This window comes from Lepidothrix coronata, unplaced genomic scaffold (assembly GCF_001604755.1).
Source record: "Lepidothrix coronata isolate B3197 unplaced genomic scaffold, Lepidothrix_coronata-1.0 Scaffold19, whole genome shotgun sequence".
Classification (NCBI taxonomy): domain Eukaryota; kingdom Metazoa; phylum Chordata; class Aves; order Passeriformes; family Pipridae; genus Lepidothrix; species Lepidothrix coronata.
In genome coordinates this window covers 4,570,153-4,597,839 of record NW_016690199.1, presented here as the reverse complement: position 1 = coordinate 4,597,839, position 27,687 = coordinate 4,570,153, and the positions used below count along the sequence as shown (strand labels likewise).

The 27,687-nt window shown below is 40.7% G+C and overlaps 3 protein-coding genes across 7 annotated transcripts in view; 1 reads left to right on the top strand and 2 right to left on the bottom strand.

The window, feature by feature from the left end:
- Positions 1-4,884, bottom strand: part of PPP1R13B (protein phosphatase 1 regulatory subunit 13B) — a 69,544-nt gene extending 64,660 nt beyond the window's left edge. Inside the window, exon 1 of the mRNA XM_017807504.1 lies at positions 4,818-4,884. Coding sequence (XP_017662993.1) covers positions 4,818-4,826 — 9 coding nt within the window. The 5' untranslated portion in view covers positions 4,827-4,884. The remainder of the gene's footprint in view (positions 1-4,817) is intronic.
- Positions 4,885-17,841: 12,957 nt separating this feature from the next.
- Positions 17,842-23,579, bottom strand: CUNH14orf2 (chromosome unknown C14orf2 homolog). 4 transcript variants are annotated; one of them, XM_017807517.1, is made up of 4 exons: positions 23,443-23,579; positions 19,976-20,099; positions 18,873-18,893; positions 17,842-18,033 (listed from the first exon to the last, which is right to left on the bottom strand). In XM_017807517.1, exons 2-4 carry the CDS (start codon positions 20,097-20,099, stop codon positions 18,014-18,016), a joined length of 165 nt encoding a protein of 54 aa, XP_017663006.1. In that variant the 5' UTR covers positions 23,443-23,579; the 3' UTR covers positions 17,842-18,013. The 4 variants fall into 4 exon arrangements, with proteins under 4 accessions (XP_017663006.1, XP_017663003.1, XP_017663004.1 ...); XM_017807514.1 differs by lacking the exon at positions 23,443-23,579 and adding an exon at positions 21,710-21,792; XM_017807515.1 differs by lacking the exon at positions 23,443-23,579 and adding an exon at positions 21,531-21,645.
- An 86-nt stretch (positions 23,580-23,665) lies between these two features.
- TDRD9 (tudor domain containing 9) overlaps positions 23,666-27,687 on the top strand; it is a 72,685-nt gene continuing 68,663 nt past the window's right edge. For both annotated transcript variants that reach the window (XM_017807654.1, XM_017807653.1), the window contains exon 1: positions 23,666-23,891. In XM_017807654.1, coding sequence (XP_017663143.1) covers positions 23,740-23,891 — 152 coding nt within the window. In that variant the 5' untranslated portion in view covers positions 23,666-23,739. The remainder of the gene's footprint in view (positions 23,892-27,687) is intronic.

Here is a 27,687-nt window from a genome sequence, read left to right as displayed (position 1 = left end):
GGACAACTGTTTGCATAATGGGGGCTGTTCCACAGCTGTATGCCATCTAAATATAAATACACAAATAGGCTAGGTTTTTTAAAATAATATGTTTCATATCAAACTTGGATTTGTTAATTAACATAAATCAATCTGGTGGAATGGAATTTTGTTGTCAAACAAATATTTATTTTCTCTGAAGTTTGCAATGGACAACAAACTCATCTCTGTTACCATATGAGAGCATATCTTTCCCTCAAAATTTTCTCATATGTTTCAGCTGAACCCACGCATATCTAATAAATATATTTAAATATTATATTATCAGAGTAGCATATGAATAGTACTTCTTGTTGACACGGTGAAGCTGATGAACTTATTTTTACCACAGAATAGGCCATATTCTGTCAACCTAAAAAAACAGTGACATGATCCAAAAAAACATGAAATGGCCTTTAAGCTTTGTTGCAATAAATAACTCCATTAATAATGGCTGATAAACTTGCAAATTATTCTCTACAGTCAGTTCAGATTTATTCAGCACACAAGGATGATACCAGTATTGCTGAGAACTACAGTTCTGAATTAATCACAATATACTTTATCTCCACATCACTGAGAATTCCTAATATTAATTTAAGTGCATTAAAGTGACACACCTTCCTTTAGACTTTTACAATGTATAATTATATCAGTAGCAACGTTCCTAAGAGAAGAGAACAGTATACACTGATTTAAGAATATTTGGGCAATGCCCACTTTAGACTTTTTGGGAAATGTTTTAGACTGAATACAGGACAAGTGTGTACTCATTTAAAAACAAACAAGCAACAAAAAATAAAAAAACCCCACACTCATCCAAACCACAAAAAAACACATCAAAAAAACTACTTTTCCTTAATTCACCTGGAAGAGAGCTTAATTCAAAAATTACTACTGCAGATGCCCAGCTTCAGTTTGTTTTATCAATCATGTTATTTGTATTCATAGGTCAGGAACTTATGCAGCAATTCTCTAGTCTAACATAAAATATGCATTGGTCATGGTCTTCTTTGGAGGAGAGCTGAAGTGTCCCACGAAATTAAGTAGACAAAAAAAATAATAAAACCACTAAACACTCTCCAGACTTTTCACTCTCCCTTCTATGAAAATAACCATCACAACTACCTGATCCTACATGCACAGACATGTCCAAAAAGTCCTTGACTCTAAGCCTCACACAGAGTCCCATGAGGTTCCTCCTGGACGCATTCAAAAATGCAAATGATGGCTGCAACCTCACTGATACTCATTTCTCATTATTAAGGTAAAGGCAAAAGCAGAAAAGCTCTGCTAGAACATGAATACTAACTATTACTCCTAAAAGATTCAGTCCATCACAGTTTCTTACACAGCATCCACCATCACCACTCTTCTCACTTTACTGATGGTGAACAGACTCTGCACAGTTGTATGCCTTTGGCATGATGTTACCCCACATGTGCTGTAAGAGAATGACACCCAAAATTTAGGTAAAAAATAGCAAGTATTACAGGCATCTCAACTGTAGCAGTTCCTTATTCCACTTTGTAAGTGGAATAAGTCATCTCTTTTTAAGAGGGAAAACAGTGTCCCTCATAAGTGACTTTTTCTTGTGTGCACACTATTGTCCAAGGAATGCAGCTAATACTTGACAGAAGAGGTAATTTTGGAACCAGCATCCAAGAAGAAAATGCATTAATTGCATTCTTTAAGGGAAAGTTTCCAACACACTTTCAAATACAAAATCCACCACCAAAAAAACCCAAAAACCTCTACTGGGGCAAATGGAAAATAATGTACATAATTAGGCTCCTCCAATCAGGTTATAGATTATGTGGCTGAAAAAGGAGCTATATCCACAATATTTTTGCAAATAAATAGACCCATGGTTGTTTTAACCCAAAAGATTTAATGCCTGAAAGGATACCACATAGTTCTAGGCTTGCACATTTTATTCCAAGAATGCAATAAATACTAACATTTATTTTTCAGGGAAAAAGACATCACTATTTTCAAGGCATACTTATAGCAACTCTTTTAGTGTGTTCCTTAGCAGAGGTGATAGTCAGAGTACCATCACAAGCTCACACACACATAGCCCTTATGTCTTGAAGGCAATGACATGAATGCTGACGTGCCTTGTCAGCAAAGCAAAGAAAAAAACCAAAGAGGTAAGGAAACTGCAGTCCAAATCATTATGTCTTCTTCAAGCCCAACTGTATTCAGGACCAAGAATACAGGTCTTTTTGTATTTTTCAAAAACAGAGTAGAGTAAGAAACATGAAAAAGGATAATAAATAAAATCCTCATGTGAAAAGGATGCTGAAGAACAGAAAGGGAGGTATCCTGCTCACAAAAGAAACTGTAAGTTCATGTGGGGAAAAAAAACAAACAAACACAACACACAAGAAAGTAGGAAAATAGATAACTCGGTTTCTGAGTGCTTCAGATATTACTTCTTAAAAATGGTTGTACAAAATGCAAAAAAAAATTACCAATCCAAAAATGGCCCCGAACAATTACCTCAAGTCTGATAAATGTCTTAAGAAACTACGAAAGTTTGTTAACACTTAATTTTAATTTGATGACAAAAAAATGTAGTCATATTCACTTGTTACAACAGTTCAGGTCTAGCAATATTAAAATCTTTCCTCTTGCTATTGCTCTTACTAATGGTATTAAAAAATCTGAAAACCAAAAATATCCACAAATAAACAAAACCCCAAGACGTTTAGGGAAGAAAAAAAGCTTCTGTGAATATGAAGTCAAGGAATTTCATCACAGAACAAGTTAGATCACTAGCTTTTCCCTTCTCAGAATACAAAATCTAGAGTAAGAAAGCTGAAACATTTGGTCCAGTTCTATAGCCGTATGTCCACATTATTCTGCTATTATATGTTGCTGAGTCCAGTAAATGGGGTTGGTTTTCTTCATCCTTGAAGTTCAGAAATAAAATTGCTGGGATGAAAAACTGGAAGACTAAAGGCACTGTCAGTGTCCATTTAAATACACATATTTATTTAAATACACATATTCCTGACTGATACACAGTCCATAACAGCATTTCAAAGTTCTTTAGAAAAGGAACTTTTTATCATTTTAGGACTCAGACTCAGGAAGCTCTAATCTGCAGCATTACTACCACTGCAGCAAGGTAATTTGTTTTTATTAAAATTCATCCATCATTTAAAAATGCTTTGAAGTGTGTTTCAAAAACATAGTAAAAAGTCTGAATCTTCTAACACATTCCAATAAACACAAACAACTGCTACATTAAACAGGCAAGAATGTAACAGGAGACACTGGCAGAAACTCTGAAATAGGTAAAAAGAAACTTTCTAAGAAGTCAATCACTGCACTACCTAAGTTATGATGTTTGCCAGAAACCCACACATGGGTTAGTCATGGCAAACAAATACATTTGTTCTGACTTAGCATGTCATTGGCATGCTGGGTTTTCAGTAGGAATTCTATGAATGTAAAGCATAACCCAGGTTGCAATGGAAGATGAAGAAGCTGCCACTTTGTTTTTGTTTTTACAAGCTAACATCGGTATGTTTATAGCACGAGTCTGTAACTCCATGAACTTTGTTGCTGGTTTCTAGTGTGCCCAGTGCACTGAAATTCTCATCAGTATCAATGGAATATTTTGGCACCCAGCAGCTGGAAGTTAAAGAGCACATTATGTTAAAAAGCTGGTCATAATACCTGCTTTTTAAACACTACCTGTACTCTTCAATCTGAAATTTTACACCTAGTCTGAGCTATTTATTTCCTCCTCTCAGTCATGAAACAAATTTAGAGCAATGAAATTTTGAAAAATATGTCTTTAGTGTTCTCATAGAGAAGCATTCTGCTGCAGTGATTTGGCTGCAAACACTGCAGAGGAACTGTAAATAAAAAGCTCATTTCTACTGGAATTAGAGAAAACATGGGAGATAATCCATACAAGGGACTATCTCATAAACCCACACTTGAGATCAAACAGAGTTTGAAAGAAATCAACAAAAGGAATGTGATTGTTTATTACTCCGTCCCAAAGGATCCTGTCATAAAACGAACAGTCATCAGGAACAACTCTCCTCTGACCACTGCACCAGCCCACAGCGACAGGGGAGGGGAGCACGGGGCAGGAAACGGAGAGGGATTCTGTCACAGAAGACAATCAAGGTTGTTTGCGGGAAAATGAAAGGGTTTGTCTTCGGTAAATAAGCGGCGGCTTCACAAAAGCGGTGACAGGAACCGAGGAGGGAGCCAGGCTGACACGGAGCCCGCCTGATCCCCGGCCCCGGGGCCGGAGCCGCCTGCCCCGGGACGGCAGCGCCCTTCCCCGGGCGGCGAGGGACCGGGGTTCGGGAGGAAAACCCCGAACCAAACACACGCACGCCCCGCACATCCACTCACCCAAACACAGCGCGCCCACCCCACGCCTCACCGCGGGCCTCGGCGACCGCACCGACCCGGGGGCGAGCCCCGCTACCCCCGGGGCGCGGGAGGCGCCGCTCCGGCACAGCCCGGGGGGACGCGGCCCCCGACCTGTCACAGCTGACGGAGGGGCGGGAGCAGGTCGCGCCCCCCCAGAGCCACGGACGGCGCTGACCCGCGGCCCCACCCCCGGCGCGGAGCCCCGGGGCGATCCCGCAGCCCCGCCGCCCCCTGCCCGGGCCGGCCGGGGCTCCGCCGGGGGTGACGGCGGCGCCGCGCGCTCCATCCGCCGCCGGCAGCCCCGCAGGAAAAGGCGAGGCGTCCCAGCGCCCGGCAGCGCGGCGCCAGGCCGGGCAGCGGCGCCGTGAACCCGAACCCTTCTCCTCACTCACCGGCATCATCTCCGCAGCCGTCCCCGCGCCGGGCGCGTCGGGCCCGCCGAGCCGTGCCGGGCCTCTCCCGCCGCCGCCTGTGTCCGCGGAGGACGCCGCGCTCGCCCTGGCGGCTGTGACAGGTGCCTCCCGCGCGCCTCGCTCCCCGCAGCGGGCGGAAGGAAGACGCGAAGGCGGCGACGGCGGCCGGGCTCCCAACCCCCTTCCTCCTCCTCCGGAGCGCGGCCGCCTCTCCCGCCTCCCTCCCCGGGCGCTTCCTGCTCCGCTCCGCCCGCGCCGCCCCGCCACGGGTTAACCCGCCGCCGCCACCGCCTCCTCGGCCGGGGCGGGGCCGCGCGGCCGCACGTGACCGCGGGGCCGCGCCGGGAATGCGGGGCCGGGACTCGCGGCCGCCTCCCGGACCTGCCGGGGCACCCCCGCTCCCCACAGCGCCGCGCTCAGCGCGGGGTCACCCCGCCGGTTGTTCCCGGGCTCGGCACCTCCTCCTCCTCCCACCGGCGCTGTGCCGCCCTGCCCCCGGGCCGGGTCCCGGCGGGCGCCGCCTCCTCTGGGCGGGCTGCCCGGGGCCGATTGCCCGCGGGCCCGGGCGGTGGATGAAGGGGTAGCGGCCGCGGGCGCTTTCTGCCCCCGGAATGCGGGGAATGCGGGGCGGCTCCGCCCGGCCCCGGGCGTGCGGGGGGAGCGGGGCGGTGACACGGGGCCGGGGCTCTCCCGTACCCGGGAGCTGAGGTCTCTTCCCAACAGCTTGTCCCGGTCTACCGAAACACACCTTGGTGGCTCGGGTAACGTCATGTGCAGCGTCACCTCCCCTCTACCGTCCCTCCCTTGTGAAACCCGCCTGATGTACAAAAACTCGGCTTAGCAGCGGGAGGGGAAGGTATTTTTGTTCTGATGTCAGACTCATGAGATCTGGTCTCGTGTTTGAAAGTAAGGTTTAGTTCCTTCATTTTCTAGTCTCTTACTCTGCAGAGCTACAACAGCAAGATGAAAGTTAACAGCTTGGAAGAAGCGAAGCTCAACCAGGAGTCAAAACATCACCATATGTTGGTACGGCAACACATGCAATGTAGACAAATTTCATATTGCTGTGAGCCTTAAACCCTAATTTACAGCATGTATGGACCTACCCAGTGCTCCAACTGTTTCTGTAAATGGCTGTTTTCCAGTCTTTGTTATTTTATTTGTAGAACACCATGACAGATCTCAGCAAGGAGTGAAAAAAATGATAACTTATCAAGTTCTTGAGGAGCTTAGATAATGTTTGTGTAAGTGTTTGAGGGTAAGTGATAATAGCATAATATCTCAAATATAAGCTTCTATGGTAAGTGTACCCTATTCATGTAAGATTCTGTAACAGATAATTGTGTAAATCAACATATACATGCTTAAGATTTCATTGTGTATCCTTGTCAGTGTATTTGCAGGCTCTGGTGTCAGCTTTGTGATAGGTCAAAGCCTCTGCTTCTTTTAATAAATTGGTCCTACAGGGAAAATCTGTTAGTATCACATGACAATACGTTGCCAGTTTAACATTATTTTGCAAGTACTAAATGGAGTGCAGCTCGCTGGCAATAACACCAATATTATAGCCAGGTTCTTGTAGACTGTGATTCTACCTCACACATGGAGCTTTGGAAATAGGCAAGACTATGGTACTTCAAACCCCATAGAGAACTCCAAGATCTACTCAGAATAATAATATTAACCCTGCAACTAGGCTGACTTGAATGAAACAGGCTTTAATGTGCTTATAGTCATCTAGCTTAAAAAAAAAGGGGGGGAGTGGGGGTTTTGTCTTCTATTCACTGCTATTATTTTGTTGACTAAATTTCAATATGAGTTTGAAATTTACTTGTCCTCTTACTACTTGTAGTAATTCTAATTTTCAACTCAAAATGCTAAAATCCTAATTTTAACAGCAAGGGAATTGTGCACCTTTTGTCACACTTATTCTTTAAAAATTAGTATTTCTCATCGACCAGGTTAATTTACTTTGCCAACAATTCTTAAACAATGGTCTATAATTTCTTTGCAGGTATACTTGATAGCTGACTTTTCCCTGTTTTCAGCGAATAATAATAAAAACTAAAATACTGTAAATATTACCTCACTATTATTTTCCCACTGCAACAGCAGGAATGCCAACAAAATGAAAAGTGGGACAATATGATGTAGACAATTGCTGCTGGGAAGGCAGACACTCCTCCACGCAATTCCTCTGTTGGAATAATGGCCTCTAGTATAAAAGTTTGTCGACATTGTGTTGCTTTTGGCAGATGCAGGTTCAGCCAATGCAGCAACCAGACAGACTGGATACTGAGGGCTAAGAGGAAATGTCTCCAAAGGTAACGTACATACTTTATATGCAAGTCTGCTTGTACTCCTATTTCTGCTTACCTTGAAAACACCACTTATCTCATCCCTTCCCATCTCCATTTTTCTATAGAAATTAGGAAAAAAATATTAACCAATATTTACAAAGTATAAGGCGTAAACCTCTACCTGCAGTATGGTAAATTTAACATCTCCCACAGAAGAATCTTCTTTAGCAGTTAAGAAACAGAGCAGCCTTTACAAAATTTTTGATTCCAACTTAAAACTACAAATGTTTTGTTTACTGTGAGCAGGAAAACGGTCACTTGTGATAATGTAGAATTTTTTTCCCCGTTGCCACGCATTTCCATTCCAAATGAGTGGTCCAACTTTGTAGAAATTGTGGTGCTTGGCCAAGGGGACCAATGATATCTACAAGTCAGTTGCTTGTCTTAGATAACTGAGGTTGCATAAAAGCAGTCAGGATTTGGGGAACGCCTAAGAAGATAAGGGAAGAGAATTTGGTTATGGAAGCAGATAAAGCCAGAGATAACTGAACCCAAATTATTTGCTTCCAAATCCGTTTCCTTTGTGAAAGGTGTTCTAACTTTGTTGGCCTTTTTCTAAAGGAAAGGGTTTGTGTTTATTTGTTGGTGTAAGTATTGAAACATTATACCTTTTAAGCTCCTCTTGGCTCCTAAAAAACCCAGCGATTCTATTTAACTTTACAAATTGAAACCACTGTAGCTTAACAGACTTTTTATTCAACTTACAGGATTAAAAAAAAAAAAAAGAATTACTGCTTATCAGTTATGGTATGGTTAGTTTTTTAGATTTGTGCTGAGGTTGTGTTTAGCTAGAAATTGCAATTTGATTGAAATGTATGAATTGTCATTTAGTGTTTTGTTAAAACACTTGAAATTTATGGGTACACAGAGAAAAATTACCAAAACAAGGTGTGTATTTAACCTAGATTTATTGAAAAAAGGGATATTAACTGCAGTTAAGAAATTGTCAAACCTCTTATTTGATCATGCACAACATTATTCATAGGACAAGTAGAGATTCTGAAAGATACAGCTGTGAGGCTAATGACATTTTCAAAAGCACTCCTGATGAAATTCCAAATCCTACTTGTGTTTTCTAAGTGTCTTCTAGTGAGATTTTCAAATGTAGATGTTTTTAAAGTTTTTAAAACTACCATGTCTGAATCTCTCCTGCTTCTTTTTTATGCACAGACAAAAGGAGGAAAATGAACTTTCCTACCTTCTGAGACTCAAGTGTTCTCCAGTTTTGCATTCACTTGTTAAGATGCTTTTCTAGACCATAGGAAAATGTTTTCACGCTTTGGAAGTGTCACAGGAAAATAAGTATTTATTTTGAATTAATTTAACACTTTTTCTTTTCATGTGGTATTATTTTAAATAACAGATACTGCTATTTATAGCCAGGAACAGTGTCAAGAGGTCAGACATTTAGGGTGGGATCCATCTTATCCATCTTTAGTAATCTAGAAGTTAGGTGTGTAGTCTCAATCAGTCAGCTAGGCTCCTTCTACAGATAATTTGGGATGGGGAGGGGAGAGAGGCAGTTCTGCTGAGATACTCATCCCGCTATCTAAATCTCCTGGTCTTTGAAGGTGCCTATCTCTGTGTTGATTTAAGATGGAGCCTGGATGACTAGCTCTGGTTAGAGAGCAGAATTTTTGGATGGCTACAGTTAGGATGGGTTCCCTCACAACCAGCAGAATAAAATCTCTAAAAAGTGAGTATGGGTGGGAGTGTCAGGGCTTTCTGTGTATGTGTATTAAAAGAAAATCATGTATTTTTTCTAAATAGATGAGTGAATTACTTTATTTCAGAATACAACTGTCTCCTTTCAAAACTTGCATTTGCTGTAAGGCAGGAGGAACTGGCCCTGAGTAGGTAAGCAATTTTAGAACCTGAATCACAGAAGTACTTCTAACTTGCCAGGCAGTTAACATGGTGGCTGTGTTGCAGTGGTGTGTGACAGATGATACAAAACAAAAAGACTTAATGTTTTAAGGGGAGTTTCACAGCAGGACCTTAAACTCTTTAGTGAAATACTTTGTAAAGTAAGTGTGTATATTTAAAGGCAAGGTATTTTAATTTGTTACTGTGGCCTTAACTAGCCTTTCATTCCAGAATCAAGCTTTCTAAGGCTGCAGCAATAAGGAGTTCATACTGAACAATAGTCATATGCTGCCATGTTTGAATTCATATACAGCCAATGCATTTCAAACCCCACCAAACCTGCTCAGAGATAAATAAACTACAAATAATAACCTAAAGGAAACACTTTGATGTCTGTTTGGTATACAGTATTTGAGACACGTGAATGGGGAAAGATACTTTTTCATCACTGCCTTGTAATATTCTAAAGTAATGTATGCTGGACTAGGTGACTCATGTTCTGAAGTTTCCATAGCCCAACACTCAGTGCATCATTCTGAAAAGGAGGGTGACAATTAAAGCAGGAGTGAAGCATTATGTGTGTGTAGCATAGCTGTGTGCCCTTCCCGGGGATTTGGGTGTCTGGTACGTCATGTGTTTCAGCCCTGCCTTTGGTGGATTAGAGAGATAATTTCTTTAAACAATAACATAAATTGTATTCCTAATCCCATACACATGATACAAAAGAGTGTACTTAGTGGAAAATGCTGTGGCCTCATTGGGAATGTGTTGCTATCCAGTCTTATAAAATTCCTACACCAACAGGTATTGTTTGATGTAGCTACAGAAGATAGAGTCTTATAAGACAGATGACATGCCATCCTTTTTATACATGGAAAATCTTGTTCTGCTCCCCTGTAATTTATAACAATGAAGCCATTAACTATATTCAAAGAGGTGGAGAAAACAAAAACTTAAATGTCCTGGGAGAGGTTCTCTCTGCTTGTACCTTAAAGCTTGTAACAATTTGGGGTCTCAAGATGTTTCTTTACAAAAATTTTTTTTCTTAAATTTTCAATATGCCTATGATGAGTGGAAGTATCTGAGACAAGCTAGATGATGGGTCTTTAGTTGAAACATTAATTACCAAGGGGATAGAGTAACAAGTCAGTCCTTCACTCTTTACTCCTTTTATTTAAATGCTATTGTGAGTGTACCACTTGGCCAACGTTTGAGGGGAGAAAGGATGGGTCATGTTTTGAGTCCAGCTACTTCATTTCTTACTGTAAGTCTAAAATTGTTCTCAGGTATCTCAGTCATGATTTAGTGAGTCAAGTACTCAAGAGTTTTTAACGATTCCTGTATGAAGTGATTTCAAGTATTTTCTCTTTCAGGGATATACTGAAAGGTATTTCTTAGCAATTACCGACAAACTGATGTGAAAAGGAGGCTTAGTGAGGAAAACATGCCTCTGAGCAGAATGCTCACATATAGTAGGAGAAAAAATTATAAACCAAATTAAATGTGTATTAAAAAAATACCTGTTTATACTTAGTATTTGAACAACTACATTATTATGACTACTCTGCTGAAAATAACATTCTTTACCTTTTTTGTGTGTGTGAACTCATCACAGATTTTACAGATCAGAATACATAAGGGAAGTTTCCTCAAAAGATAAAATACAGTATTGAATCTGTTTAAATAAAACACCATTGCAGTTGTGAAACAGGATATGGTTCTGATTTAAGATACACCTCTACAGACAACATTTCTGCGCTGTATCTCTCTCACACGTATATATAACTTTTTGGGCTTTTTGATTCCCAAAAATTGTCAGAGCATGTCTGTCTTCTCTACAGGTCTATGCAATTTATTGTGCATCTGAGTTTTTCTGCTACAGACACATTTTTAATAGTGCATTTTGACAGAAAAGCATCAACACTCTGCTACACTCTGCTAATCTGGCCAGCAGATGCAATCTAAGACATTTGCAATGATTTTTTTTCCATGTTACAAAAATAAAAATGCTGGGTTTGTGCCTTACTGATGCTTAAGGTTTATCTTTTCTAACTGTTTGTATAAATATTCCTTTTCCAGGTAAAGCAACAGTCCTGAGAACAGTGACAGGACCCAAGGGAACAGCCTCAAGTTGTGTCAGGGGAGGGTTGGGTTGGATATTAGAAAAAGGTTCTTCACTCAGAGGGTGGTTGGGCACTGGAACAGGCTCCCCAGGGAAGTGGTCACAGCACCAATCCTGACAGAGTTCAAGAAGCGTTTGGATGATACTCTCAGGCACATGGTGTGACTCTTGGGGATGGTCCTGTGCAGGGCCAGGAATTGGACTCGATGATCCTTGGGGGTCCTTTCCAACTCAGCATATGCTATGATTCTGTGATAAGACAAGTTGATTTTGTCTCCAAGTGCCCTGGTTTGTAATCTTCCAGAAATACATTTCTGAATAATTTTTATTTTTACTAGTGTGATCCTACAACAAGGTTTACTACAATTACTACAATTCTTAGCTGCATAAATAGAAGAATGTCAACAGTAAAGGCAGATGAATTGTGTAGGGCATTGATGGAACCTTATTAAAAATGATTCTGTGAAAAGCTCTAGAAATAGTGACAGTAGAAAATGTATCACTGGTATGTGTTTAGAATCTATTTTAGGTTGATTTATTCAAAGAATTTATCATAATACAGAGCTGAACTTCAGAAGATTTAAAAGGCTGGAAAGGAGTGTGTTCATCACGGAGGAGTACACCCAATAATAACCTACTTACTGGGGGATGGTTAGATGCTACTTTAAAGGTTTGTCTACTGCTTATGACTCAAATTCAAAACCAGTATTTCTATTCTATAAATGAACAAGCTACAGCACAAGGTAAAGTAACTTGAATCTTTTCTCTGTTTCTTCCATTTGCTATGGGAAAGTTCTAAATATTTTTTCTTGCCTTCTCTTTCTGTCCTTCTAGACAGGCCTGAGTAGGTGTTTAACTTACTAGCCTTAATTTAAAAAGAGGTGTGATAGTTAGAATTAATAAGAATACATAATTTGAAAGCAAGGTAAAAGTATTTTTTGCAAGATTCCTTTTCTAGTTGCATTACTCCAAAATAATTAACTAAATCAAAGTATGCTGAAAAGTATTTATGTCTAGGTGTTTATTTACACCTAGACACCTATTTAAGAGTCAGATCCTTTGTTAAAATTGATATGACTGAAATTCTTAGCTTACTAAAAGGAATGCAGAATTTAAATTTTAGCTAATTATTTTAAAGAAGTGTCTTGAGATCCTAACCAGAACCAAAAGAATTTTCCTTTCAAACTGTATGTGATATGTTATGTGGAATACAACATCAGGATTATAAGGAGAGAATTGTAATGTCAGGTATAAGAGAATTTAAACGAGGCTATTTCTCTGTGCAAGTGCACTAAATTGAAATGTATACCTGAAGCATCAAAAGTAGAGTCTATAATAGTACTGGAAAAAAGTATAGCTTGAGACTGATACATTTGTATCTCCTCAAGATAAATAATGGAGTTAATTACAAAAGTGGAAATGCTTTTGGTTAGACCCTCCACCAGAAGGGTATCCCTCCCTGTATTCTTGGTCCCCTATCAAATGCCTGTTCACATTCTAGTCCATTTTATTAATTTCTTCTTTTTTCTCCCACAATACTCTGCTTGTGTTCAGTTTATTGCTGCCATTTTACTTGTTTACACAGCATTCCATATGAAATATATCACAACAGTTCCTATGTTATACCTCAAAAATTCCCCCTTAATTGCAGCAATCCTTAATATTATCAAAAGCATGCTAAACACAACAGGTTAAAACAAGAAATGAAGACTACAACTGATACTGCAGAAAAAGTCTGTGTAGGCAGCAGTCACCACAGATGGGATTCATTCAGTATACTGCTCTTAGTTCTACCACCCACATAAATCCCCATTATCATTTCCTAGCAAACACACTTCATTAGCTCTGAAGAAAGCTCTGTTGTCTGTCCCAGCAGATCACTGAAGGTACTGTTATGATATGGATATAAAATAGTTAAAGGTCATGTCAATTAAAAAATATTGCTTTAGGATTCTGAAGGTCGTAATAATAAAACATATTTTCATTTTATAATAACCAATAAAGCCAATAATATAATTTGATTTGATGAACCACTGCCAAATTTGTATTAAGCACTAGGATATCATCATACAATGGTTCTCCCTGTTCCCTACTTGTTTGTTCATTTGTCCATATAATTAAGTGATAGTATAAACTCGAGAAAGCCATGTGCTGTCCCAGAGGAAGGAAGCAAGGCTCTGCCTTTGCTGAAGCACAAGCTGACATTCCTTCATTGTATACAGGGTGGGGTTCTGCATTCTTTTTATTCCTCTGACTTTGACAGTGATGACAGTTCTTACTGGAGAGACAGTACTTTGATCATGTGCGTAGCTGCATGCGAGGAGGAAACCTGCCTTATGTTATTGCAAGGGACACAGTGACTTAGGGAAGTTGGGTGAGTGAATGGGAAGCTAGGAATTCTGATTCTTCTGCCCCTTTTCTGAAGAAAAAAAAGAAAACCTGTTGTGCTATAATGCAAGTTATAAAGCAGCTTTGGTTTAAACAAGATCAGATGGGTCCAAATTAAAATGGAAAAAGTCCCAACAAGTGCTTGTTTTGCTATTTGAGAGGGGAAGAGACCCATAAAATTATGAAAAATTGCCTGATCTGATTCACAAGTAGTTGTATCAGTACAACTATAAGGAGCGAGGCGCTACAGCGTAAGGGTGGAAATGCCACAAGCTGGTGTAGCTGCCAGAGAATTTGTACTGCTAAAACCACAACCAAAGACACATAGTACCCTTAGCAGAATTTAATTTAAACTCCCAAATTATCCATTCTTGTGGTGGTCAGTTCACTTTGAGTTAGGAGAGAGTAACTGTTTCCAAGCACTTTGTCTGCAGCAGTGCAGTAGACTACAAGACTGTCTTGTTTATGAGTTTTTCATAAATTAACAAATCAGAGTCATGTGGCTTTATATTCTTAAAAAGAATATTAGCTGCTAAATGTTAGTTGCTAAAGGTCATGGAATTATAGTTCGCAGAGCTTGCTGTTCAAGCACTATCTTGTCACTTCTTGTTCCTCCATTTAAGAAATTGTTAACTAACATATTTAATGCCTCAGGGAATCTCCATCTTACTATTCTTTCCTTCCTAGTGGCTTTACAGATTTCCGTGAATGGAACAATAGAGATTTCACACATTGACTTCCTCGGTTTCACTTCAGCCAGCTGGTGGTGATGTCACACACAGTCACCTGTGTCTAATGAGCACCTGATAGTTTTCCTTCCTTAGGGACTGAAAGTACAATACACTTGTAGATACCAGCTCTGTATTGGGCTGTATTTGTAGTACAGTGGTTTGCTGTCATGATTCAGATAAACAGGAGACTAGTTCAGCTGTTTTAGTTACTTTGGATCATTTCCTGCAGCTTTACTCATCCTCCAAATTAACATAAACACACATTTGGGTTTTTTCCAAGTTGGCCATTAAAGAGGTTAAGTAGGTTGGGCCCTGTGACTAATGGTTCCTTGGCTCTGACTGTATTTTGCTGCTCCTCTAGAGTATTCCATAATACTTTATTAGCATGCAAGAGATACTCTGAGATTCCTAATTGTAGGAAAACCCAGATGTCTAAGAAATCCCAGAGCCATAAATCCAATGAGAATCCCAGCCATAAATAAGATCCACCCTGAAGGAGCAAATACAGAAGTACTTGTACTGTAAAAAGACCACATCTTGCACTAGCATTGTCATTATTAATACAGCTTCCACTGCTGAGTTGTCATGTTCTGTATTAAGAAACCCAAACTACCAGTGCCACAGCAAAACTGAGCCACAATGGTGCTGCAGTAATTGGATAAGACTCTTCGACCCCTATGATGTTTGTTGTTCCACTAACATGGCAAAGGTAGTAAAAAGTCAGGTTTTGTCACTGCTGATGCCTTGTCACAGGCAGCAAACAAAAAATGCAGTTGCTGAACTATTTTACTACACAAAGTTTAAATGTAATCCTCTGTTTTAGAAATGTCAGCAATACAGAGGCAGCAGCTAAATGGAAACAACATGATCCGCCAATGAGCACTTGGCATATCCTCCACCAGAGTTTAGCTGTGAATCATGGTGAATATTCCCTCCCTGGATTAGAGTCCTGATTTTACATAGTCATTTGCATAGAAAATTGGTTTGTTCAGGAGCTGAGTATTGTCGGTATAGACACTTACCTGGAAGAAGAAAACCTTTTTGTTTTAAAGTTAGCTTTAGAAATCACTGTAGCTAAATTAGGGGGAAAAAAAAAGGTACATATTCTAAACTGAAGAGTATTCAAGGGTGGGTACTCCTTGCAGTGCTTCTCTACCCACGGCTACGTTGCAGGTGCTAGTGCTGCAATCGAAATTAATTGCTCCTTCCACACTGTAAATATGAAGTGGCCCTCACAATGCCTTAGCTATCTTTCCTCTGCTGTCTTTTACACTACCTGCTCTTCTTCAGCATAGAGGAGCAGGAAGTGTATAGATAGTACTACAGGTGTTACACATTATGGGTGTGTTGATTTCTGCTTTTGAGTCAGGCCACTGACTGAATTTCCTCCTTCTGTGTGATACTCAAGTAAATAACCCAAAACATCTATTGAAACATTAAGAGCAGTCTTACTTTGCCTATCTCCTGCAGATATTTCAGAATCACAGAGGAGGGAATATTCTGTAGTTCATAGAAATTTCTGACAGAGAAGTACTAATAGAAGATCCAGTTGCAGATGGCATTGTTTCAGTAGAAACTGTTGTTTTTATAACCCAGACACTGCTGCCCATACATAGTTTCTTTCCCTACTAGAAAATCAAGCAAATCTGATAGTTAACACTTGAAGCAGGTTAAGTTCACCTAAAAGTGCAGTTAACTGTGCTCCAAAGGCAGGTTATCAGAAGCTCCTCTTGCCTCTCACCTAACACCCAGGAGATCAGACAGCATGTTGTGCCTCACTGCCAATGGGCTGGGTTCTACCTAAGGTGAAGCAAATCCTGCAGTGATTAATGTTTTTTCCCCTGGTCTGTTTTCCTCAGCTCTGTAATTGAAAATTGCTAAAGCAGGTCATTTGAAGTATGTGTGGTATCTTAGGAACTATAACTTAGTGATCATAAATTTGCATTACAAATGCACATATTGCTCCTTACCTGGTATAAATTTTCAATCTCCTGGTTATTAAGTACACCACAACTCACCCACCCTGTAATTACCACTGGCCTAGTGGTAATTATCTGTTCATTTGGAGCCCAATTTTCTTCTAGTTTTCATTCTCTGTTCCCTTCTTCTGGATGCTTTTGCGTTTTTATGTAAAAAAACCCAAATAGTGAATACTTCCTACTTCTCATTCATTCTTCTGTGGTGAGGAAACACAGAAAAACCCACATAGAAATGATTAAAGAATCAGCTAAAATATATCAAGGGAAGACACAACAAGGAACACTATGGAAAGTGGAAGAAATGTCAAGAATGCATGAAAGACAGATGTCACCTTTACAAATTCAGTAATGCTATACCTGCCTTCTGTAAAACAAGCTTTCAGAGAAATAAGACTGGTAGTTTTACTCTACTCAGTAGGTACAGCTATTAAGCTTAAGCATAAGGATAAATTTTGAAGAAATTAAAGGCAACACAATGTTTAGAATGTTTACCATCACCAGGTAGGATTATCAAGCTCCTGAGTATTCAAAAGTTATGGCCAGATACTGCCACAGAGACTGAAAAGCAAAACTTTACTCAAGCTGAAAGATTTAAGATGTTTCAGTGAAGTAGTTAAAAAGATGTACGTAAGCATTAAGTCATTAAAATGACTTAAGCCTCCTAATCTTCTCAAAAGCAGATTAGGCTAAATTTAAACAAAACATGACATGAAGTCCAATTTTGTTTTACACCCTATGTATCTGTGGTATAGAATTCAGTATGTATAGTTCTGAACTCTGATTTTTGTGAGATAGCATAGGTCCCTAGAGTCTCCAAAATATACTTGCTATGAAGTTTCTTCTAAGAGTTATCTGCAAAAACCACTTATGACCCATCCCAGTAACACTCTGACTTCTAAATTTTCAGGAAAAAGGAAAACTCTTTGAAGTCAGTTAAATATTTATTTATGCTCATATTAACTGCTGCCCAGTGTGTGACGTCATTATTCCCTTTAAATTCTGAGATTTTCACAAGCTCAAATGGCAGATAAAAGCCCACCAGGTATCAATTTTCTTATACAATACAGGTCCCTTGCAAAATCTGTGACTAAAGGAAGAGCCTTTCAGAGTAATTCCTTAGCTCTACTGAACACGAAGGACAAAAAAGGTAGTTGTCAATAATTTACTTTTAAATAACATCTGTAAGCATTTTGCATGGTGTTTTCTTAACAATACAGCTTTTGATTTTAAATCCTTTAGAACTAAAAATTCTTAAAAAAAAAAAAGTAAGGCTTTAAAAATTTTTTGTACCCTTGATTATTGCACCACAAGTTGACAAACAGCTGAGATTTAAGTACTCACACTCGGCATCTTATTACATTACATTTGTAAACTAAATAGCCAAAAAAGCTTTCATTAGGGGAAAAAATAAAAAAAAGGAAGATAATTCTATTAAGTACTTGTAAAAATTTGGTCTTTTTCAAAATACCATTGAAAAAGTTTAACATGGAACTTGGAAGAACTGTAGAAAACAAAAAAACGCTTATTCTAAAAATTAGGTTAACAATACACTCAGCATACTTTGTCCAACATCTTTAATTAGTTGTGACTCAATGGATTTATTCTTTCTCCCATTACAGCAGATGGATCAGGTACAGTTTTAGAGTAACTTCCCTAGGGTTGTGACTTGCTTCATTTACAGTAAAGATGATGAACAACCAAATTCATATTCCAAGAAGAGAAGGGGTCTTTAATGATGGCCAGAGGACTCTGAAACAAAGACACGATTTAGACTGTTCAAACAGTAAAGCAGATCAATTCAGGAATGTAGCACAGATCCTAGAACAGACAACTGTACCTACATCTGAGCACAAGAACTGGCAATTCAAATAAAACCCTTGAATTATGTACATTAATAAACTTGTCCAATACTAAAAATCCTCTTCTGCAAGTTTTAAAGGACTATTATGGGCAAACATCCATTCTTCCTTAGTTTTGGTATGGTTCTTTCACAATGGAAGTTTATTCATAGTGTTATCTTGAAGTCTACTGGGCACTATTTTCTCTAATTACACATTTAAAAATGTAAATAACATTTACATGTACAAAAAAACTGGGAGCAAGTGGATTATCTATCATGTGCAGACAGTTAACTGAGGTACAGCAGTTCATGAAAAAATAAATTCCAGTGTGATATCAGAAGAAACTGTCCATCAGTATCTAAACACTGCTTTATAAAGTACAAAATACAAATTCAAAATATAATAGCAGCTACTCTTGTGATCATGCTGATTTAAGTAATTTGATTAAATGGTTGTTACTATTATTTATAAGAACTCCTCCCACACAGAGTCAAGGTATACAACTTCCATTTTACTCTTAAAATCCATGCAAAAGGCAGATTAAGACAGAGGTAACGTCTGTGCAGATTTACCGATGTTTCTAGGTTATAAAACCATCAACACAACCGAAATGACATATGTTGAAGTAGTCTTTAAACATTTTCTAAATTCATAACTTGACCCCCAAACTTAGGTAAAATATTCTGAGCTAATTTTTATTGCACTCATTTAAGAAATAAAACAAGGTATTAGATGTTTAATACTTACTATTTGCCACTGCTTTTTTGCCTGGGGGAAAAGAAAATAAGAAAAATACAAGCTGAACAATGACACTAAAAAATTTTATTTCCTATTGACTTTTTGCAGAGAAAATTAGCTTATACTTCTTATGATTTGCTAATTTAGCTCAAACAAGATTTAGTAAGTGCACAAAACATGAACTTTCCATGATACATCTCAGTAAACTTGATATTGATTTTTAGAAGTTGTTTGTTTTAAGTTAATCAAGACTCCATGAATTTAGGAATTGTAGCCGCCAAGACTTCTACTGCAATTCCAAAGAAATGTATACGGATTGTTAGTATTTTACATAACATATGGATATTTTATACATATATATAAAAACGACACACAGATGTAAACCAAAGCGATATGTTTGCTTTAAAATCTTCCATGAAATTAAAGGTTAAAGCAAAAGTTAAAACTTTTTTTTTCCTACCTAACTACTTATATTTATTTAATCTTGTAAGTGCAGTGTAAAAGTTTTGGACATGATACACATTATTTGGACAGAGCTGGAAAAATACTGAGGCAATATCACTCAGCTGGTCCCACAGCAAGGGGTTCCTTTCCCTGTTGACTTTGCCTACAGCTTGTAACATTTCACTGGAAAGGGTCTGACTTGGGATTTTTTCAGCGTAGCCTAAAGTGAAAAACAGGGCCTTTAAGACACCATGTTTCTTTCTCTAAGAAAGCAATCCAGTGTCAACAAATAACACACATTTTCACATTCAGTGTGCATTTTGAGGTGCACCAGCCCAAAATACACTTTCGCAAATTCACATGAGAAAACCTTTTAAAAAGGGGTGGTTTTTTTCAGATCCTGAGCAAGTCAGATGTGTGCTTTTAAAATCAGTTCCTACATTTCCTGATCTTCATAATGTAGGCACAGTTACACTGGTATTTGAGTATTTTTATTACTGGAACCTTCTACAGTGGGCAAGTTAAAACTTCTAAATTTTTATGGCAAGGACCTGGCCCTAAGTAAGAACGTTAATTTCTTTTTTGCTGATTGATTTGTTACAGTTATTGTCTTCTATAAACCTTATCTATAAGGTAACAGCTAATGAGGACTGCAATGTGTAACTTACCCCCATATGAAATTTTGTAATAGGCATAAGCTGTTAACGCCACACCAACCCATATTTCTTGATATACAGTAGTGAAGTAGAATTTCATGGCTCTCCATGACTTTGGAATCATGGTCTGCACCATCTGAAAATTATAAAAAGTTTTGTCATGCTAAGTTTTGCAACTGTATTCTTAACCTGCTGGATTTTTAATATATATACAGACACAGACATATATCAATATATCTGTCTTTATGTATACACACACACAGAGTCCTGATACATACCCACAGCAGTTCACAGGTAAAAGAATAATATCCCCAAACACACAGAAGTACTTATTCCAAAGGAAAGCAATGAAAATTCAGAGTTAAAGTTACAATTTATGGGCCAACAGAATACCGAAAAAAAAATAAATTACAGCTGATGAAAGGGTTCAAAGATGAGTCAACAGAGCATTTATAGAGTAGCAATTCCTCTCTCTCTATCAGTGACTCTGACTCTATCAGAGCTTTTTTTAATGTTTCCAGATTCCCTCAGGAGAAAAATCCCATTCCAGACAAGCCAGAGAGGCTCCTTCCTTGCACTACCAATTTAGCTTCCCTCCCTCGAAGCTGTCTCTTCCAGCATGGTAATTTCTACTCAAAATAGCAAAATAAATGATGTTAAGCTAATGAATTCATGCTTTATCATGACTATTTGACTTTCAAAATATGCCCCAAGAACAAGAAGCCTGTCAGTGTTGTGTTTTTTCCTCTCTAAGCAGCTTTGTTAGACAAACAAAAAACTGGATGTTTTAGAATAAAGCCTACCCTAACTCCCATAAATGTTAGTTCACATTTGCACCACGTTGCACTAAAATGCCACATGCTCCACTGCCTTATGCACAGCACTTCACCCAACAGTCACTATTTACACTTATTACAACCCCATAGAATGAGATATACACACACACAGATAGTATATGATAAACCAGAGTCCCAGGAAAAAAAAGCAGAGGCAAACTTCTCTGAGGTAATGCTCACTCACTTATGTGCCATTACTAAATGTAAAGAATCCCTGGGCAAAGCCTCAGAGAGAAAAGCATTGAGAGGGCAGCCAATGCCAAAACAGCTGGAGAGATCTGGGTGCTTCTTAAACAACGAAAGCAACGCTGAGGCAACTCACGTCTAATTACAGACAAACCCGCACTAATATTTTATTTGTTTACGGGCAGTCATTTCAATCAAATTTATTACTGTGGCCGGAGTTCCTGAAACAGCGTCGTGCTTTCACCAACACTATCAAGGACATTGCACCTTCCCCTAAATTTCCAGCATTTGTAGTTTCAGATGAACACAGTCACTCTGCTACAGCAGAATATCAAGACACAGCAAAAAGAAAGATTTCTTTTTGAAAGAAAGAAAGAGCGGTGCTCTTTCCAGTTAACACCCTGCTAAAGCCCGGCAGAGACCATTCCCCAAGGCCTGGGCAAGACCGTCGTCCAGGATATTTTTTTCTGAAATCTACCCAGAACAGCGCTGAATTTGCCGTCTCTTTGCCCTCCCCGCCACAAGCCCCCCTCAGCCCGGGGCACCTGCGGCCGCCCGAGGCCTGACCCTCAGCACCGGGGTGGGCGGTGGGTAACGGCGGAGCTCCAGCGCCGCCGGCCGCGCCTCCCTCCCCTTTCCCAGTGAACCAACGATACCCCCCCGAGCGCTGCCCGGCAGGAAGGGGCAGGAGCCGCCCTGAACCGTTCTGGTCCCGCGGACCCACCGTGGCGGCGGAGCGCGAAGGTCAGGCCGGGGACGGGTCCGCTGCCACCGCGGGGCGCGCCGGGAAGGGCCGAGCGGGGAGCGGGCACTGCGGCGCCCCCTATGGCCGCGGAGGACCGGAGCGCTCCCGCACCGCGGCCGTGCCAGCCCCGCTTCCCTCGGAATCGCGGGAGGGGTTAGGCGGGAAGGCACCGCAGTGGGGCATCTGGTCCTACCTCCCTGCTCAGGCAGGGTCATTGCAGAGCACGTGGCACGGGGTTGCGTCCAGACGGTTCTTGAGTATCTGCAGTGAGCGAGACTCCACACCCTCTGCGGTCAATCTGCTCCAGTGCTCGGTCACTGCACAGTAAAGTTCTTCCTCATGTTCAGGTGGAACTTCTTATGCATCAGTTTCTGCCCGTTGCCTCTTGTCCTGTTGCTCGGCACCACTGAGAAGAGCCCGGCTCCATCTTCTTGGCACCCACCCTTTAGATACTTACAGGCATTGATGAGGTCCCCTCTCAGTTATCTCCTCTCGAGGCTCAACTCTGTCAGCTTTTGCTCATAACAGAGGTGCTCCAGTTTCCTCATCATCTTTGTAGCTCTCTGCTGGACCTCCATGTCTCCCTTGAACAGAGGAGCCCAGAACTGGACACATTACTCCAGATGTGACCTCACCAGGCCTGAGCAGGGGGGCAGGATCACCTCCCTCCACCTGCCGGGAATGCTCTTCCTAATGCACCTTGCTGCAGTGTCCTGCCCAACCTGCACCTCAGTCCTGCTTCCCAAGAAGGAGCACAGCAGGTGTCCTGCGCCAAGACAATGCCAGAAAGGGCCTGTCACAAGTCTACGTAGTGTCCCTCTTAGGGAATAGATTGTCCTGGAGGAGCAGGAGGCACCACTGGGCCAGATTCAGCAGGGCTGATGCACCTGCGTGCCTTGTGCGCCATTTTGTCTAGGCACAGGAAAGGGATGGGACAACTGGGATTCTAGAGTAGCACTCAGGTGAGAAGGGGAAATGACCACCCTGGCCTCCCATGGCTGGGAAGGAAAGGCAGAGCTCAGACCCTTTTCTCACGTTAAAATTCTTTAGTGGGATCATAGACTGCATTTACTTTCCTACTGAGTGATTTACATAATCTGCAAGTTTATGGATTTGCTAAATATTAGCTTTGTCACACAGGGCAAGTCTTCTTGGATCTTAGGGCTTTTTTGCATTTAATAGAGGATCATAACTTATGTCAGTGAAATACTGCACATACCTCACCTCCTTCATTTAGAACATTCAAAACCTCTTTACATTTTTGTGAGGAATATGCCTTTGTTTCTTTAATGTAGGATTTTGAGGGCGGTATGTTAAACAACCAGAGGCTGTGATATCTTCATCACTCCACATATATCCCAGATTTGTATCTACCTACCTGACAGTAACAGCTCTAGAGCAGTCAACCAAGTGACTGCACTGGATCCAGTGTGGAGACCATACATTCCCCAATTACATGGGAGAAAGTAAGGGGCTATCCTCTGTTTGCATTGTTTTGTATTTATCTGATTTAACAAATTACACACAGGTGTTTTCAGTTATTTCAGAAGGGGGAAGACAGAAAAAAAAAAAAGGGAAAGAAAAAAAAAGTGATACATGTTTGTTTTAGTTCCTATTCTTCTTCTGAGGAATATTATCCAGCAGGGATGGCAAGTTTTAGTGTTCGACCCTCACATGTACTTCTGGTCTGCGTGTGTACCTCTTTCACTTACCTATGGCAAGTAAAGCTGTTCTAAGTTTTGGGGGGTGGTTTGAAGGAACGCGAGCTGTAACCACAGTTGGATTGGCTGGGCAGGGAGAGCAGGACCGGCCGATAGAGCAGAACCGGCCGGGATCGCTCCCGCCGGGCGGGGCCGGCACCGGGACCGGCCCTCAGCTGTGCTCACGCGCCGGGGGCGGGGCCGGGCGGAGGGCGGGAAGGCGGGTGCGCGCGCGTGGCGGGAAGGGCCGGGGCGGCGGCGCGAGGCTTTGGCGCGGAGCCGCGTGCCGGGAGCCGCCCGTCCCTCGCCATGCTGCGGAAACTCACCCCGGAGCAGATCCGCGACTGGTTCACCGTCGGCAGCGCCGTCACCGCCGTCGAGCTCTTGGGCGAGGAGGCGCAGGCCGCCCCCCCGTGCGCTGGCCCCCGCCACCCCGCACGGGCGTCGTTGACGGCTGCGGGGTGAGTGCGGGGCGCTGCGCTGCTGTAGTTGGTGGTGTCCGTCCCTCCTCTCTGCTGTGTACCCGTGGCTCCGGGTGTGCTGGGCATTCCCCAGCGTCTGGGCAGCCTCCTCTGACTCCTCTGTTCTGCCTGGGTCCGGGGCGTGCACTTGTTGGCTTCCAGCCTAACATCCCGGTGCTGTTTGTGGTTCTAGCTCAGGTGTGGCTAGGTGTGTTTTTCTTGGCTTAATACTTGTGTTACTTTCTGATTTGTTACTTACCTCAGTTGTCTTGATCATCAGTAGACATGCTGCTTGCTTTATCTGAGGTGCATTAGCGCTAGTGTGTAGCTCCAGCAAGTCTTGTTGAAAAACTAACAGTTAGGAAAGACCCAGTTTATCTTGATTCAGGTGTATTAACTGAATAATTTCGCCGGTGGCAAATGATAAATAAAATGAGATTCAAGAGTTCATTGCTGTAGTGACCTAACTAAAGCATTTAAGTTACCAGGGTAAAGCTAATTTGAGGTATCTTCCCATGTCACTCCTTGCAAATGCTTTATTCTGTAATGGCAGAGTTTACAACCAAGGAGAACTTAATGTGTATCTGTATAGCAGCCAGGTACAACTGGTTTTCACTAATGTCTGGATATTGAAAAAATACTTTCCCCTGGATGCTCCCTAAACTGGAAGGTGTTGTGGCCTTCCATGCTAATCTTAGTATTTAGAAAAGTATTTTGTATGCACTTCCATACAGTAAAGTCTTTTTCACAATCAGATGGAGGGCACAGTCTACAGTGAGTGTTGTTTTGTTGTGTTTTTTCACCCTATATGATGTACAGCAGGATAGGTTGCTTGGTTTCTGGAACTCTCTTAAAAGGTGTACATTGGCTTCTGAGAAGGAATGAACCTTTTGCATAATGTCTGAACTGCGGATGTGCGGTAGTTCGGCAGAGACTGTTGAGGCTGTTGGTTTCTGCCTTTGCTTTGAGTAAAGGATAAAACTGACATGTCAAAATATCCCTTTTTATCCTTTAATGTAAAAGTGCTGCCGTTATCAAGCTCCAAATCTGACTGAGATCTACCGGATTTTATGCAGGTTGTTAAAATTTTTCAGAAGTGACCAGACAAAATTTAATAGTTCTCTAAGGTTATTTGCTGTGAATATAATTCTGGAATCCAGTATGTACAAGATGTCTGAGACTTCTCAGTCTTTATTTAGGTGAAAATAACATTTCTGCGGTACTTGAGAAGTGTTTGACAAGAGATTCTTGAACCCAACTGAGCACTAAGCCACCAAAATATGTCAAGTAACACAGGAGAAGCCTTGTGTGCCTTCACAGGCAAATCTTTGTCTTTGGTTGGATAAATATCTCTTTCCACTCACAAGTCTTAGCAGATAACCTAATTGTGGATTTCACAGTTGTGTTAACAGTGAAAAGTTAATGTTATGGGTTTGGGTTCCCCCCACCTTAGGGGGAGAGAGAGGGATATGCATCCTAAGGGACTGTTTGTGTAAGTGTGGACAGAACTTCTGAGCAATAAGCTTGTATAAAATCTAAGAGGATAGATGGTAGGTGTGTATGTGCTGCCACAAAATGGACAGAACCTCTATGAAAAGGCGTTTGCTTAGCTGTGTTTTGTTTCCATACATGCTTCTGTCTCACAGTTCTGGGAACGTGCTTACATTTAAAGAGTTTTTTTCAAAACTTGAGAACTCTAGAGGAGGTTTAGATTCAAGTGCTTAGATGGAAAGGAAGTGTTTGTCTTTTATTCACTGGCTTCTTAAGAAATTGAGTTCGAAGAGCTGAAAATAAAAGAATTTCCCTTTTGTTAAGGCTGCTTGTGGCATAAAAATCTATTTTAATATTTCTTTCAAAACTCTTGATTTGTTTCTTGGGAAAATCAAAACCAAAGTTTTTTCAAATTTTTCAAATGCTTGTTTGTATTTATTTCAAGTTGGATATACACTTATTGATGGAGACTCTACCTGCCACTTTTGTCTAAATTTTGTGGGTTTAGTACCAAATTGGTAGTGATAATAACAGGTGTGTTATTGCACACAAATGTTAGCATTTTACAAAAATGCTACTGAGATTGTCTAATGGCATCTAAAAGCTTCACATCTCCCTTAAAAGAAATGTGGAATGTGTTTTCTTCTTTACCAATGATGTCTCATTTTCCAAGGCTTTTAAGATTACTTTGTTTTCTGAACTTCCTCTAGAATAGCAGTATTAGTAATTGAGCTTGTTAGGGGAGGGTAATAGAAACCACAGAAATTGTGGCTAGAGTTTTGATCCTTAAATAGCTCGCTGATTAACTTTTTAATTCCTCTGATTACATTTAACTGAATGAAAAGAAATTTAGACCTGTAAATCTTTCCTTGTTATCAACACAATTGTGGTTAACATTAAGATAGTTAAAGGCTTAAGTGTGGAAGAGGTGGTTATTCTCTCTTTCATTTCTTGCATTTCGTAGGTGTAGCTTTGGCCAGAAACATTGCACACTGTTTGCTCTGCCTGACACCTGTGCAGGTGGAGACATTTCTGTCCTCTGGAATTACTACCACTCACCTTTCTGTCACCAGAGTGGTTTGTGTTGGCTGCCTATGTCAGAAATATGGCTGACTTAGCATAAGGAATTATAGAGTTTCAGAGCACCTTGTGCTAATCATGTAGACCATAAATAAAAAGTGCCTAGAGAAGCAGTTGAGTTCTTGGACAGTGATTTTCTGCAGGGAAGTGATGACTGCCCTACAGCCATCTTACTCCTGTCTGATGGAGCTGAAACCTGAGGATAAACTAACTTCTAGAAAATGGCTTGTCTTAGCTGGTGAACTGAGGAACAGATTCTCCTTATAGCATGTTGCAGCAAACTTAACACGTTTCTTTAAAATATGTTTAATTCCCTTAGCTCCTTGCTCTTACACCTTTGTTTTTTCTATGCTTTTCTTTGCTTTTTAACTAGAGAAAGTATACAGTACTTTGGTCAGGAGAAAGTGCTCATATTTTGCAGTTACCCCTCATTTTCTGTTTTTGGAAAAATGGACGAAGTAAGGCCTTAGTGAACGGCATTTTCTCAGCACTTGGCTTATTTTTTTCTTGTACGTTATCCTGTTCCCCCTTGATTTCTCCCTCTCCTTTACCCCCAAATATGGGCACTAGGATTGGATGCAGTAGCTTAATATCAGTTTCATCAATAAAACATCCATATAAAAGTAGATGAGCCTTTTTGTGCCTTTCTCTAGCATTGCATTGGGGTTTAACATTGAATTGGCTGTGATACCTAGATACATTTGATAACTATTATTCAACAGCTGCCTTTTAGCATATGGTGTAGTTGATGGGTCTTGTTTCTGGACTTAGAAAATGCATTTGCTTATACTAAAGGGAAATAGAAGTGAAATTAATGAAGAATGGGTAAGTTGTATCTGTGGTCAGCTTGTGGGGCTGGTTTTGTCTCTTTTTTTTTCCTTTTTTTTTATGGTGATCATAAAGGTAAGTGGATCTTCCATGTTTACTGACCTTTCATTTTCCATAACTAAAATTTGGAAGCAAAATTTTTAGGGCTTTTTTCACTTTTTTTTCCAGTAGAAGGCTGTTGAGGGTACCATTTAAAGAAATGAACTTGCCATTGCAGCAATCTTGCATGTTTGACCAAATAAAACCTATTTTCTGAAACTGGTATTGTGGGTATTAATTCTCAGTATAATATTAATTCTGCCAATGCCTTTTTTATGCTCAGTATGTTACTCTCATTCCTATGGAAAAGGTACTTCATTTAGCACTTTGGGGAGTTTTATCATTGAATGAAAACCTT

What these genes read in the sequence shown, in the direction of transcription:
- CUNH14orf2 (XM_017807517.1), bottom strand. Translation starts at nt 20,099, where the DNA reads ATGGTGCAGACCATGATTCCAAAGTCATGGAGAGCCATGAAATTCTAC. An exon ending in TTACAAAATTTCATATGGGG is followed by an intron (nt 18,894 to 19,975) that starts GTAAGTTACACA and finishes CTTTTCCCCCAG; the next exon opens with GCAAAAAAGCAGTGGCAAAT. An exon ending in CAAAAAAGCAGTGGCAAATA is followed by an intron (nt 18,034 to 18,872) that starts GTAAGTATTAAA and finishes TCTTTGTTTCAG; the next exon opens with AGTCCTCTGGCCATCATTAA.